The following is a 14,856-nucleotide window of genomic DNA, read 5'->3' on the forward strand; positions in this document are numbered from 1 at the left end:
CAGAAACAAAACAGGATTCTGAAGTTATTTTTAACTGCAGTTTTTAAAATTATTTCTGCCTGCACTGGGTCTCTGTTGCTACACAGGCTTTCCTCTAGTTGCAACGCTCGGGTTTTTCACTGCAGTGGCTTCTCTTGCTGGGGAGCACGGGCTCTAGGGTGTGGGCCTCAGTAGTTGTGGCTCCCAGGCTCTAGTGCACAGGCTTAAATAGTTGTGGCCCCTAGGTTAGGGTCAGGGTTAGCTGCTCCAAGGCATATAGAATCTTCCCAGACCAGGGATCGAACCTGTTTCTCCTGTAATGGCAGGTGGATTCTTTACCACTGAGCCACCAGGAGTGCCCCCAAATTTTGTATTAATCAAAACAACTTCATTTTTCTTTATAAGAAATAGTCATAACTTAATTTACATAAAATATTAAAACAAAGTACCCAATTTTGTATCAACTTAATCTACTAAGGTTAAGCAAAAATTTTAAGTTGGGTGAAAAGCTATGCTTCAAAACATTTTAAAACCACTGTCCTAAGGAAGAAGTTTTAGGATAAAGTGGCCTTAAACAGGAATGGAGATCTGGAGATAAAAGAATCCAGCAGAAGGCTCTGTGTAAAAATGTTTATTTGTACTAATGCTTAGAATATAGGAACTAAGGAAAGAAAGAAAAAAAAGACACCTCAACTCCAAAGTGACAGTGAATTAGGGCCTGCCCACAGCCAAGGGGAAGGACATTCCAGGCTGTCCTGGGATGAAAAGTCCTATTACTTAAAGTGTCACCAGGCAGGAAATTAAAGAATCAGGGTGTGAAGACCTTACCAGCTGCTAGCAAGTGTTCGAGGGAAGAAAGAGATGTCTAGGTGGCTTCCCCACGACCCAGGAGCCAGGATACACAGAGCAGGCGGGAGAGGCTCCCAATTCAGTTAAGGGCAGGAGCTGAATGCCCAGGTCCAGGAAGAACAAAAAGGGGATTTCGGAGGTAGGCTTTTTCATCGAGTTAAAAAACAGGCACATTATCCAATATCTCCCAGTGGCCCCCAAGCTTCTGGCCTGGCCCCGTGATGCTTCCCCTCTCCCCACAAAACCAAAGGGAATAAGGAGGGGGGCGGGGCAGAAGACAGAAAATAACAAGGGTGGGGAATGTTTCAGTCACGAGAGACCAGGACCCGTGAGAATGAGACAGACAAGCACAAGGAACAATCAGGGTGAGGCTGCTACTCCCCCTGGGGTAGGCTGGTGGGAACGGGGTATAGCCAGGAGCAGGACCAAGAGCATCCCGGCTCAGGGAAAGGATCCTGGGCTGCAGGAACAGAGGGCCGCAGAAAGCCACTCTGGGGGAAGGAGGCAGTGAGGCTAAGCAGCACGAGGGCATGAGCAGCTGCTTGCCAGCTTGCTCAGTTCTCACTCCCAGCTGCTCTGGCATATGCCCCAGTCTGACTCACCTTCACAGGAAGGGAAACCCTGGGACCAGAGTGGAGGCTGAGCTGAGAGAAGTGAGCTGCTCTCCCACTCTTTCTTGGAGGACACTGAACCCTGTGATCACCAGGGCCTTGGCCCAAGGCAGACAGAGTGAATGCACTTCAGGGAGAGCAGGGAGAAGCTGGGCCCACAGCCATGCCCTGGGGCAGTGTGCCGCTCCGTTCTCCCTGAGGGCCTGGGGCCAGAGGGGGTCACAGCTGCCACCTCAGCTTGCAGCTGCCAAAGGCGGGTTGGCAGGACCACCCAGCGATTCTCTGAACTTGAGAAAGAGAGGGGTAAGGGAAAGTGGGTATGAAAAACAGAGAGGAGGAGAGAAACAGCCCTAGATGTATGAGGGGTCGGGGGTGGCCACATCAAGAGGAGTTCTGATTCTGGTAGATGGAAGCTTTTTCCTTCAACAGGTCCAGACACAAGTGGCAGCTCCAACTTCCTGCAAAGAAGCATAGAGAGTTAGGAGGGCTCCACACAACCCTCACCTGCTGTCCTTCGACCTCTACCCCTCGCCTCCAGTGGCACGACTGGCTACAGGTAGGACTGGAGATGTACTGCAGCAGCAAAGTTTCACAGTTACCTTGAGCAGGGACAAACTCTAGGTCTCCAAACAGCATGAAAAATAATTCTCAATGGAGATGAAAGAAAGAATCACCTGGAGGCCTATTTTAGAATACAGATTCCCAGGCCCTCTGGGCCCTATTATTATAATCACTAAAGAGGACTTGGTGAGACATAAAACTTTTTTTAAAGGAACTGAGCTTTAAACTTGTGATTACAGAACAGCCAGACTTTTGTTCTCATGGCCCCAAAGGCTAGAATAAAGATCATGAATAGAGGATCTAGAAAAACCAATACTGACTCCACAGAAGACAGTTTTCTACAAAGCCCACAGATAGAAGAGAAGGGCTCTCCGCCATCACCAGGTGTCTGAGCAGAGGCTGACGACCCAATGAGAGGAAAAGGGGGCCAGCTATGATGATGCAACTTATTGTGACCCAAGTCTGGTTTCATAAAGAAAACAAAAAAACAAAACAGGAAATAATATTTCTTATAAGAAAAATAACTGGTTGATACATCATTTATTAATACTTGTTACAGCTAAATTCTTCTATGCCTTTTTTTGGAAACAAAATTAGACCTTAATGCCTCAAAACTATAAACATAGTTGTGCATATGTGTATTTCAACATCATTCTGAGGGAAAGAATCCATAGCTTTTATCAGCTCTTCAGAGGTGACTCTCAAAAAGCTAAGGTCCTTTCTAACCCAAAGGTCGATATACAGCAGTTGATAAATATTTTCTGTAAACTGCCAGACAGTGTTAACTACTTTAGACTTTGTGAGCCACACAGTATCAGTCATTGTTTTTTTTTAAACCGTTTAAAAATGTAAAAATAATTTTTAGCTTGTGAGTCATGTATACAAGGTTAGGCTCAGTTTGGCCTGGGGTCATAGTTTGGAACTCCTGACCCAGATTCTGGACCATCTGATGGTGCTGGTGGGTCCTCAGCTGCCTGCAACTCTCTACCACCACAGTGTCGGACAGCACTTCTGCAGGAAAGCCTTTCTACAGTTCATGCAGAATTGTGCCTGTGAACTGGTGTTTTATGGTTAAAAAAAATAAAACACAAAACATGCTACTTCTCCCTAAATGTGGCCTGACAGATAAAATAAATACATGTGGTGTGACAGATGAAGGAGGCAGCTGTTAAAGGGCCCTCAGACCTTGTTAGTGGCATCCCCCTCTGGGGGTGGCAGCAGTCTGACCTACGCTGCGAGTCAGCTCACACCAGGCAGTGAGCTGCTTTCTCTCGCCTGTAATGCAGGCCCACATCCTGTCACAGTACAGTTCCTGGGCTTCATGTACTCCTGAGTAAGCTTCTGAATTTCTACAAAGGAGGGACTTCAGCACAGAAATCTGGTGAGAAGAGGACTTGTGGAGAGGCAGCCACTTTTTAGTGTCCCCACTGGTTTCATTGAAGACCTTCCATAAATCTGAAGCATGCTGGAGAGCTGGAGCAAACTGCTCAGGTTCCAGTTCAGCTCCCTCTCCCAGCTGGTGGAAATGAACACTCAAATCTGTCAGGCATGGAGTGGTGAAACCAAAGTCCCCCACTGGACAAACTATGACTGAGCTTTTAGGCTAGTTGAAGGATAACAGATCTCTCCTTCTGGTAATTATTTTCTGCTCAGCGTCTGTTTTCTTTCAGGCTGTCCGTTTTCTGTGGGTGTACATGTTATCTGGTGATAATGTACAAACGCTAAACCTTAGAAGTTGCAATGCTAGAAAAGCACTCTGAACTGAGTGAAGGCTAAGAGCCTACTCCCTAACCTGGAAGACTACCACTGATACGGGAATACACTCACTGTATAAGTGATTTTCCAAGTCACTAATAAATACTTGTTCTGAGTGAGAGTACAGGGAAACCTACCTTCAGGAGGCTCAGACATGGACGGGGTTAGACAATACATGTGGTAGCCACGATCGCAGTCATCACAGAAGAGCAGCTGGTCCTAGAGGAGGTGAGATGGAAGAGGAAGGGGGACGTGAACGACTCCCCTTGCCTGGGCTGCTGGGAATGGGTTAGGAGGGCTCTTCCAAGAGGGGCGGGGGCAATGGCAGGAAGAACAGACGTGGGGTCCTCTGGCCAGAAAACCACTGCTGTTCCTCTCCACCCAGAAAGTCACTGTCATCCCACCGGGACCCCAAGAGCCTCAGAAAAGACCTAGCTAAATCAGTTATTCACTTACTCTAACAGTTAACCACACTACTGGCTTCATTCTCTGCATGGAACATCATAAAGATGTCACTCATTCCCTCGCTAATTGCTTGTTCACACAAGAGTGCAAAGCCCACGAAAGTAGGGACGCTGTTTGTCTTTAGTGTCCTCAGTGCTTAAACAGCGTCTGACACAAAGTAGATCCTCAGCGAACGCCTGCCAAACAAACAAAAGTTCCTACTGGCGGAGGGGACAGGAGAAGCTGAGCGGGAGTGTGCGGGGGCACGCACGTCATTCTCGGAGGTGCCGCAGATGTTGCAGCACTTGCACTCGATGCACTGCCAGCGGTAGGTCTTCACTGCGGCCATCATCACAGGGGTGAACTGCAGGCAGGACGGATGCCCTGTGGAGGAGAGCTAGTGAATCAGGGAGCTGGAGACTGGGGAGCAGTGAGGTGAGCCGGCTATGACGGCCACTAGGATGCTGGGGAGCCACGGGCCCTCAGGGTCTGGGTGCCGGCGGGGCTGCACTGGCCCCGGGCTGGGATACCTGAGCGGCCACAGTCAGAACAGGACACCAGCTCCTCAGGCTGTCCTGTCTTCTTGTTGATCTTGGAGTCCCCTAGGCAGAAGTCGCAGTAGTTGTTGGGCAGGGCCAATCCATCAGGACCCTTCTTGGCTATAACGAGAAAGGGAAGAACTCAGATGATACCCATGCGGGCCTCTGGGTCTCTTGACATCCCTGCAAGAAGGGTTTTTCACAGCCAAGCCGACTCCTGCTTGCCCTGCCCCTGACACCAGCTTACATTTCTGCTCCTCGGACCTCTGGGAAACTGGGGTGGGTGGCTGTGAGTCTTCCTTGTCCTCGCCCTCCTCTTCAGCCAAGTGGGAGTGGGCATAGTGGTAACTGAGGCCTGGTCGGTTCTTGTAACGTTTTCCACAAACTGAGGGGGGAGAAGATTGTAGAGAAAGGTGTTAGGATCTGAGGGTACCTCATCCCTGCCCCTCTAAGCTGTGGGCTCCACCTGAGGCAGAGGTAACAGCCCCCATCAGATCCGCTCAGGGACAGACCTTTCCTGAAAGCCGCCTCCCCGTGGCCAGGAACAGCAGGCCCGGGGGCTCTCAAGCTTCCATGGCTCCTCCACTTACTAAAGCCCAGAGCACGGCCACCTCTACTCCTCCACTCAAGCTGTCTGGGAGACTGAGCCGTTACCTTCTGCCTGCCCTGGGAATAGTTTGGGGAGCTCCAGGTCAGGAAAGAAAGGGACCTTCTATAGTATTGCAATAATTCGGCAATAATGGCAGGCAGGAGGAAAGCTAAGACTCCAAACTTTTTTTACCTCTCAGTAAATGTAGGCTCATGCTACTCCCTAGATAAAACACAGCCCACCTCTGCCCAAATAAAGAAGTAGGGGTGGATCTCTTGGGGAAAATCTATTAACTGAGTCTGCTGGGGTAGCTGTCCCCCAGAGAAACTCAAAGACATGCCCACATCAGTGCTCTGTCCAACCAACGACCCCTCAACCAGCAAGGAAAGCAGATCCCCACGAGGCACCCTGTCCCTTTGAGCAGTGATACCAAGAAGAATAGGGGTGGCAGGAAAGGAATGGGGAGGGATGGGAAGGGTGGCAGGATGGTGGGAATGTTAGCCGACCACCACATGTCTGTTTTGGGGAAGCAGAAGCAGAGGGATCTGGGATAATGGGTCCCTCAGAATGCTTCTAAAGCCACCCCATGCAGTGGGCCCAAGCAGCCCTAGAGCAACGTGGTGGGAGACAAGCAGGTAGAGGCAGCTTCTAGGACTGTGAGGAGTGGACCGCAACAGAAGGTCCAGGGCTCCTGTCTCCATGCCATTCCAGGGACCTTAACACTAGCATCACGGATGAGAAAGGCAGGAACAAAGGGAGAAGGGAAAAAGGGATAGGAAAACCAAAAGTCTGAGAAGTTGAGAGAGCTACCTCTCTGGGGCGCTTTCGAGGTATGCTTTTGTTTGAAACTATCTGAAAGACAGAAAGAAAAGTCATGAGAAGAGGGCCTTGGTACACTTGAGACAGGAACGGCAGCAGCAGGAAAGCAGAGCAAACAAGAGAGAAACCCCACCGGCGACGGTGCTCCCAGGGTGGAGGGACAGAAGTGGGGCGAGTCAGAGAAAAGGGGAAGAGGGAACAGACGTTGGAAAAGTCAGCGTTGGACTCCTGGGGCCTGACTTGATTGGGGCCAGCAGGCCCAGATGTCATCTACTGAGAGGCCAACTTTGCCTGCTGTGTGTCCCTCATGGGCACCCCCACCCCAGAGGACAGCAGAAATCTCCCCCAGGGCATGCAAGGCTCACCCCTTGTGCAGCAGAGGCCAGGGCCTCTCAGGGATCTCAGAGGGAACCAGTCAGCAGGCAGGACAAGAGTCCAAGCTTGTTTTACCACTTTGAGCAAGAATATAACCTTCCTTCCTCTCATATCCCGAGGAGCTGGGTCCAAGGCAAGGACTACCCACCCACTCATGAGGCACTCACTGTCACAGGCATACGGTTTGTCCCGATCCTCCAGGATGGAAGCGTCCAGCTTCTTACGGGCACTGCCCACACCTTTACTCTGCAAAGAGCAAAAAGATGCCCTTACTACGGTGTCTAGGCCTGAAGAGCTACTCTCCTGGTAGTGGCTGCTAATCTCATTCAGGAAGGATGACGGCAACAACAAGCAGTAAGGCAGTGGGACTCTGCAGGCTCCCCAGTCCTCCGAGCTGTTCCTCACCTTGGACTTCCCCTTGCCCCGACGCTTGGGAGTGTCTTCCTCATAGTCCTCATCATCAAGGTCATCCAGGAAGTCATCTGGTTCTAGGATCCGCTGAGTAGACAGAAGGATTAGGATGGGCAGAAATGAGAACATCCAACAGCTCCCCCACATTGGGTCTGGCCAAGACTGCCAGAGCCACCTCCGTGACCCAGCGGCCCCACTCCAGCCTCACTCCTCACTGCTGTTCTTTCAAGGCTTCGGGCTTTCCTTCCTCTAGGCCTTTCCCCATGTTTTCCCCCTGGCCTGGAATGCCTTTCCCACCATCTCCAAGTAGCTAAATCAAATGCCACGTTTTCATAAAACTTTCCCTGATAGCCCAAGTAGCATGCCCTCTCCTGCCTCTGATCTGACACCTAGGAGCATGTCAGCAGCGGTTCCCTTCCAACACCTAACGTCCTAGAGTTAAACTGGAGCTATGCTGCTTACTTGTGGCAAGTTTTTCTTTTCACTAATGTGCTGCAGTGCTCCCCCCTTCCCTGCCCCGTATGTGAAATGGGCAATGGTACCTATTTCCTAAGATTGTAGAGACTGCAGAAAAGGACGGAAAAGCAACTAGCATAGTGCTGGACATATTTTTATGTAGTTTTCACTTCCTTGTTGGCAGGGACATCACCTATGTAACCCCAGGCACTAAAAAAACTTGGGTGGCAACAGAAGATGAGAGTCTATAGTTACTAGAAAAGGAGCAGGAAAGACGGGATGGTGCCCAATGAAGCCCATCAGTACCCAGTGCTCATGAAGGAACGGAGCAGGAACAGAACATCAGGGGCCTCTCCTGGCCCATAGCTTCTGCTTCTATTCTGATTACTGGGTGGCCTCTGATGAAGAGGAGACTGGTTTCCACCATAGTTTCCTTAACCACAATGTTAACTGTGTACCTTCCGTGCTCGACTGTTTGTCACAGGAAACTCGCCCAGGCTGTCATCATCAACTCGGGGATCGGGGGCGCCTCGCTTCTCCAGGGGGTCCGTGCGTAACAGAGCCTCTAAACTACTGCCGTCCTGAGAGATCAGCCCCTCCTTCTTCAGGGTTTGGTCTGTGTCTGCAGGCAAGGTCAGGAGGAGGTGAGGCTCAGAAGGGCTGAACGCAGACCTGCCTGGTCCACACAGTGTCAGACCAATCACAAGCCAGTCACTGTCTTCTGGTCTCTGGCTGCCCAGGAACCAAGATGCTTTGGTTTACCCAGCACCATAACTTATCTGTTTACTTGTCTCTTAATCATTAGACTGAATTCTTTACAGAGAGACTCACACCTCATTCATTTTAGTATCTTTAGAATCTAGCACTGGGCCTGGTATGTAACAGGTGATTAGCAGGCCTCTGACTATGCAGTAGGGTACATCCCGCTCAGGGAAGACTGTGCTTCACCTGGTTTAATAGATGGGAAAGAAAGCCTTGGATCCTCAGGAGGGTGGGCTCGCCGCTTTTTCCGCCAGCGCCGGGCAGGGTAAGAGTACAGCTGCCCAGAGGCCAATCCTAAGGAAGGAGGGAAAAGAGAAATCAAACCCTAACACAGCCCCAGAAAATAGCATCAAACACTTTCTACAAGAGTAGCGTTCTAGTGCAAGGGAGGAATATGGCTGGTGAGCGCCTGGGGTTGGAGGAAGCATGGCTTATGGACAAGAAAACAGATTAAGCTCAGGGGCCGTGGCGAACATACAGCTCTCCAGAACCCAGCAAGACCCTGAGCAGTGGAGCCCTGTGGAAAACAAAAGGTGTCTCAACCTCTCCAGGCTTCTAATCACGGGAAGACTGTATGCATCCCTGGGTGGAAAGCAACAGGGAAAATCTATTCAGCTGGCTCATCACCTGAGATGAAGAAGCTGCTTTCTCCTTGGGCTCCTGAGTGGATTCTCACCTGGACCCCGATGTCGCTTTTCCATCCAGATATAACAGTTGCTCTGGGCTACTCCCGTCTGTGAGTCCAAGAAAGGCAGGCGTACGCTGCGCTCAGCACAGAGGCGGGCGTTGTAATTGTGGCACTGCTCCATGGCATCTTTGTAATACTGCTCCCCAAGGCTTCAGGAAAGACAAAACTCAGGTGTGACTGCGCACATGTGTGTGTATGTGCTGGGCTATCCCTTTCCCTTGCCATCTGCTTCTCGAGAAGGCTCAAGGGACTGGGAGAATGTCACTCTGCTTTTATTTGCTTCCATTTCTGCCTCATGGGATACCACACCCCTTCACTAGGCCATTATGAGGAAAAGTACCTTACAAATAAATTACCATCAGAGCACATCATTGCACCCTGTGTCTAATCAGTCCTTAGTATAACCCACAAAGAGGGGAAGAAAATGTTTGTTCTGTGCCTTTCATCAATCCAACCCTTTGGTAACCAAAAGTGCTACTTCTCTTAATCCTCAGGATTCTGAGAAGCTGAAGTTACTTCTGTTTACAAATAAGAAGGGTTCAAAAGATCTGGGGGGACTTACTAAAGTTTATCAAACTCCATCTATACAAAGAAATTCAACTTAGCTATAAAAAAAAAAAAAGGAAGCTCTTCATGGGACAAATGTTGAACAATCTCCAAGATAACTAAAAAAAAAAGAAAAAAAAAAGGTACAGGGCTGAGGAGTGTTATGGGATGCTACCCTTTATGTCCCTAAGTGGTGGAAAAGAAACTGTAGGCATCCAAGGAGAAAAACCAGGTGACTAGGGGACTTTTTCCTTTGTGCCATTTTATATCTTTTGAGTTTTAAGCTAGGTATTTGCAAAGTAGCTAATTCTATATATTAACTTTATAATCAACAGAAAACATTTGGAAATATGTGAACACCCTTGAAGTCTACTTTCTACTGAGTACCACTACACTGATACAAAATCTGTTTGCAGAAAGGCCTATTCTAGACCCTTCTCCGTTCTCACACCAACAATTTTTTTAAGAAACCTTTCTGAACTCAAAAGATCTACTTTGAAATTTGACTTTTTTAAGCGCTTTAAAAAGCTTCACGACTGCAGTGCCAGGAGTAGTCTGGTTCTAAGAAGCATGTATATAGAACCAACCTTGTTCTCATCCTTTAGGGTTTAACAAGCACAGTAATACTAGAGCTTAAACTAGTAAAATTCACATTTTATATTCGAGCATACTTTTTCTTTCTTCGCACTACATGGCTTGAAGGATCTTAAAGTTTGCCAACCAGGGATTGAACCTATGACCTTAGCAGTGAAAGCGCCAAGTCCTAACCACTGGACTGCCAGGGAATTCCCCTTGATTGATTTTAAAGTAAACAAACTGACAGCAGATGATTTCTTTCCCACAATACCCTCAGCACCCATGAAGGTGTCTGGAATATCCTGACTCAGAAGTAAGAAGATCTGGCTTGGTTGCACATCACCACATAAATGTGGACATTTAGTCAACCCACATGGACCTCAGGTATGCTATTGACTAGAGAGGCTGAACTAGATAAGCTCTGACATATTCTACAAGAGGGAGACTCCAAGCATGAGAAGTTGAACACAGTAAATCTCTGTCGCTTATGTTCATAACTCAAGCTGCAGCAACAAACCCTGCTCTGGAATCTAAGAGGGGCTTTCACGGGGCAGCCACAACAGACCACTGAGGCACAGCTTAGAACGTTCCCAGCAACAAACAAAGACACACACTGCATGCAGGCAGTGACACAAGATAGTCTGGCTTGATTCAATGTGCTGTAATGACTGTAATTTGAGGTAGGCATGAAGCCTGTGCTGCACAGTAAAGAGAAGGAACAGGTTCATATTTGCTCGCCTTTAGGAAGCAGCCATGTCCTCACTAAACAGAAGAAAATTGGATAAACAAGGCTGAGTGCGGCAGCGCCTTTGTTTCTGCTGATGGAAATTGATACTGACACTGTAAGTCAGATGGAAGGAAGGGCTAGACAGGCTGAGAACTGCAAAGTCAGAGCAAGGAGGCTGGAAACTGGGGGTGGGGGTGGGGTTGAGATATGGATGAGAGACGTTCTATCAAAGCTCCTGTGAGTTAAATGGCATTTCAGAAGGTGGGGCAAACTGCACTGTGAGTGAGAGCTGGTAACGAAATACAAGTTGAGGAAGAGAGGATCTGATGATGAGGATAGAGCAAGGAAGGATGAGAGAGCTCTCTTAAGAATCTAAGGCTTCTACTACAAGAAATTTTAAGCTAACATCATTCTCCAGATCTTGTTACCTAACTCAGAGGATTTCAAAACCAGTCAGCAACCATAGCTCTTTTATACCATTATTTTGCCCCGGTGAGACCCCTTAAAGACTGTTTCAATTCTGACACCACATTTGGGAAGGACGGAGAATTTACAAATAGGAAAATTCTTCTCCCAGAACAAGATGCAAGTCAGAAAAGATGAGCTAGTAGTCCTGACCTCGATGTAAAACCTCAGCAGTCAGAAGACTAGGCACACGGTAGTCAAGAAAAGAGTCTCTTTCCAGGACGAGAATGGCACAGGAAGACTCTTTTCAAAGAGCATGTTCTGTACGAAAATGTATTAACTGTGGTCCACAGCTCTTTACAGCTAGAACCTAGGAGCAGAAAGTTGGTTATTTATTACTGGTACTCAGGAATCAGGGATTGGTGACCCTCACTATCTCTACAGATCTTTGAAGAGAAATAAGAAGTCAAGTTCTATTTAAACGGGCAACCCCTCACTTCCAATATTGCATGAAAGGGTTGGTGACCTTATTTCCCAGATGAAAGTCTTCCAATATAAACAATCTCACTACATAAAACTCTTAAACCTAAGCAAGTTTTGACATTCCCCCATTACAGTAAGCTTTCCAAGATAGAAGCTTTGATTCTTTTTTGAAAGGCGTGAAACCTGTGTAAAACCTCCCTTTACAATGGAACAGGGGCAGTCAACAAAGAGAAAGACAGGGAAACAAAGAAAGAACATCTGAGTCAGTATGGATAACATATAAATGGTAGATCAGCAGCATCATTTCTAAATTGAGGGAAATGTCAGCTTGGAGAGAGCGCTGGGGAAACTGAAGTGGGCAGATCAGAGAGGAAGATAATAGTGTTGGGAGAATAGGTGGCTGAAAGAGGCAGCAGGATGGAGCTGAAAGCATGTTAGAAAAAAAAACAACCAAAAAACCCACAAAGAGAAAGCACTTAGCTTAATGGAAGTGGGAAAGCATTCTCAAAGAAAAGGCTCCAGGCAGGGGGAGGGAGAGAAGCAATGTACCCTTAGAAAAAAGGTTCTTGGGAAGAGTGGGGCTCAGTCTACTACAAAGACAGATGAGAAGCTGTGTGCCCCTTAGAAGACTTCCTAAACCTTTACCTTCTCACCCAGTCAAAATCCAAAAGCCAAGCTGGACAACTGGACACCTCATTTTTCCTACCCCTGCACCAAGCCAAATGTGTCCATTAAAGAGCTTGCTGTATTGGCCGACGGCGGTGGGGGTCGGGGGCAAGAACCCACTGCAAAACTCATTTAGATTCTTCTTCTGGGAGGAGGCTGGGTTAAATCAAGTCCCAAAGCATCTTCAACTCACAGCGAACAGGCCATTCTCAGTTTACCAACCACTAACTTTAACTTTGCTTGAAATCTGCCCAGTCCAAGAGTATTGCAGAGAGAAGACGGCCGACCTAGATGCCCCTCGGGGCGGCCGGGCCGTCCTGGACTGCGTCCGTCCAGCGCCCACGTTCTGATGGCTGGCACTGGCCGGCGCCAAGCCCCTCTTGCCTGAAGTTCTTTCCCTCTGTATCTGCTCCTCCACAAATTCTCCCCAGGAATATTTTTGGTCTCGGGTCCCTGATACTCAAGGACCACCCGCCCCCGCCCGCCCAGGAACGTCACGGGGCTGTTGAGAACAAAACAGCCCTGAGCGCTGAACGGCGCCGGGGCGGCCGGGCCTGCTCCTCCGGGGCCCGCTGCGGGCAGCCGACGGGGAGGGGTCGGCGGCCCGGCCCTGCGGCGGTCGGCCCGGCTCTCCCGGACTGAGGCGAACCCGGGACCGTCTCTCGTGCGCAACAAGGGCGCCATACTCTGGAAACCTTCCGCCTGAAGGGGCGCCCAGCCCCACAGGGAGGCCGCCCGTTAGGGGCTCCCGTGTGCCCCCCTCAGGGCCTCCACAAGTTTCTAAAGAAGCGCAACGTCTTCTCCCGAGTCTCCGGTTGCCCTCCTCTCCAGCAGTCGCAACACGGCGTCTTCGGGCACGTCCCTCTCTCCGCCTCGTCCATTCCCACACCGCCCCCTGCTTCCAGGTCCCTTACACGACCTCCCAGCCTAGAGGAGAAAGAAACGGCCACTCACAGCTTCACTACATTTTCCACCACGGCCGCCATCTTCCCGGCTCCTCTCCCTCAGGCCGGGAGGCCCGGAGCCCGCAGCGCGCAGACGCTGGGACCGCAGCGGGGACCAATTTCCTTGTCCTTCTGCGCAGGCGCCGCCGGGGCGCGTGCGCCCGAGAGCGAGCGACTGAGAAGGAGCTTCTGGCCGGTTCTCCTCGGCCTGAAATCCGGGGACGAGTGCGCAGGCGCAATGGAGGCGTGCGCGCGCCCCGGGGCTTCTGCTCCTAGTTTGCCTCATCCGTTTAGTGAGAAGGGAGAAGGGAGGGAGGATCTGACCAGGTCCAGAAATGAGAAGGTGAGAGGTTGGTGAGAACTGGCAAGCCCAGAGGTGGTCTAGATGGAGGCCATGCGTCCTGTTACCTCGCTTTTAACCTCGTGGTTAATAACCCTTTGCCTTCACATACACACTAGGGGTTGCTGAGTAGCCGAAGGTAAGAGCCGTGCACGCTCCACTTGGGCTGCCCATTTTAGGGAAATATTCACTCCAAGAACCTGGCAGATCTTTGGCCCGAATACTGGGGTCTGATAAAAGTTCCCCCACCTTCCTGCCGCCAACTTAATAGATCCGCACCTCTTCTCCCCTGCTGCCTGCCCTTAAGCTCCTTTCCTCCTTTGAAGAACTTCTCTCTTGCAACTTCCTCTCCTGTACCATTCACTTCTCCTTCACTATAGAACCATGCATGTTCATCTGCAAACATGGCTTCAGTTCAGTTCAGTTCAGTTCAGTGGCTCAGTCGTGTCCGACTCTTTGCGACCCCATGAATCACAGCACGCCAGGCCTCCCCGTCCATCACCAAATCCCGGAGTTCACTCAAACTCATGTCCATTGAGTCGGTGATGCCATCCAGCCATCTCATTCTCTGTCGTCCCCGTCTCCTCCCACCCCCAAACCTTCCTAGCATCAGAGTCTTTTCCAGTGAGTCAACTCGTCGCATGAGGTGGCCAAAGTATTGCAGTTTCAGCTTTAGCATCAGTCCTTCCAATGAACACCCAGGATTGATCTCCTTTAGAATGGACTGGTTGGATCTCCTTGCAGTCCAAGGGACTCTCAAGAGTCTTCTCCAGCACCACAGTTCAAAAGCATCAATTCTTGGGCGATCAACTTTCTTCACAGTCCAACTCTCACATCCATACATGACCATGGGAAAAATCATAGCCTTGACTAGGTGGACCTTTGTTGGCAAAGTAATGTCTCTGCTTTTTAATATGCTATCTAGGTTGGTCATAACTTTCCTTTCAAGGAGTTAGCGTCTTTTAATTTCATGACTGCAGTCAGCATCCGCAGTGATTTTGGAGCCCCCAAAAAATAAAGTCTGACACTGTTTCCACTGTTTCCCCATCTATTTCCCATGAAGTGATGGGACCAGATGCCATGATCTTTGTTTTCTGAATGTCGAGCTTCAAGCCAACCTTTTCCCTCTCCTCTTTCACTTTCATCAAGAGGCTTTTGAGTTCCTCTTCACTTTCTGCCATAAGGGTGGTGTCATCTGCATATCTGAGGTTATTGGTATTTCTCCCAGCAATCTTGATTCCAGCTTGTGCTTCTTCCAGCCCAGCGTTCGTCATGATGTACTCTGCATATAAGTTAATTAACCAGGGTGACATTATACATCTATTTCTGCT

General features: G+C 49.4%; 1 protein-coding gene across 3 annotated transcripts; it reads right to left on the reverse strand.

Moving 5' to 3' along the window:
- Positions 1–595: 595 nt before the first annotated feature.
- On the reverse strand, positions 596–13,345 carry DPF2 (double PHD fingers 2). Of its 3 annotated transcripts, XM_055415557.2 has the most exons (12): positions 13,196–13,345; positions 8,827–8,987; positions 8,337–8,444; positions 7,847–8,010; positions 6,927–7,019; positions 6,689–6,767; positions 6,138–6,179; positions 4,986–5,123; positions 4,730–4,858; positions 4,471–4,583; positions 3,893–3,974; positions 596–1,897 (listed from the first exon to the last, which is right to left on the reverse strand). In XM_055415557.2, the coding sequence occupies exons 1-12, from the start codon at positions 13,225–13,227 to the stop codon at positions 1,821–1,823; spliced, it is 1,218 nt and encodes a 405-aa protein (XP_055271532.1). In that variant the 5' UTR covers positions 13,228–13,345; the 3' UTR covers positions 596–1,820. The 3 variants fall into 3 exon arrangements, with proteins under 3 accessions (XP_055271532.1, XP_088688220.1, XP_055271533.1); XM_088832094.1 differs by lacking the exon at positions 8,337–8,444; XM_055415558.2 differs by lacking the exon at positions 6,138–6,179.
- Between the last annotated feature and the right edge of the window lie 1,511 nt (positions 13,346–14,856).

The sequence above is a fragment of the Moschus berezovskii genome, chromosome 25 (assembly GCF_049115385.1).
Source record: "Moschus berezovskii isolate FMDL1 chromosome 25, NW_MosBer_1.0, whole genome shotgun sequence".
NCBI lineage: Eukaryota > Metazoa > Chordata > Mammalia > Artiodactyla > Moschidae > Moschus > Moschus berezovskii.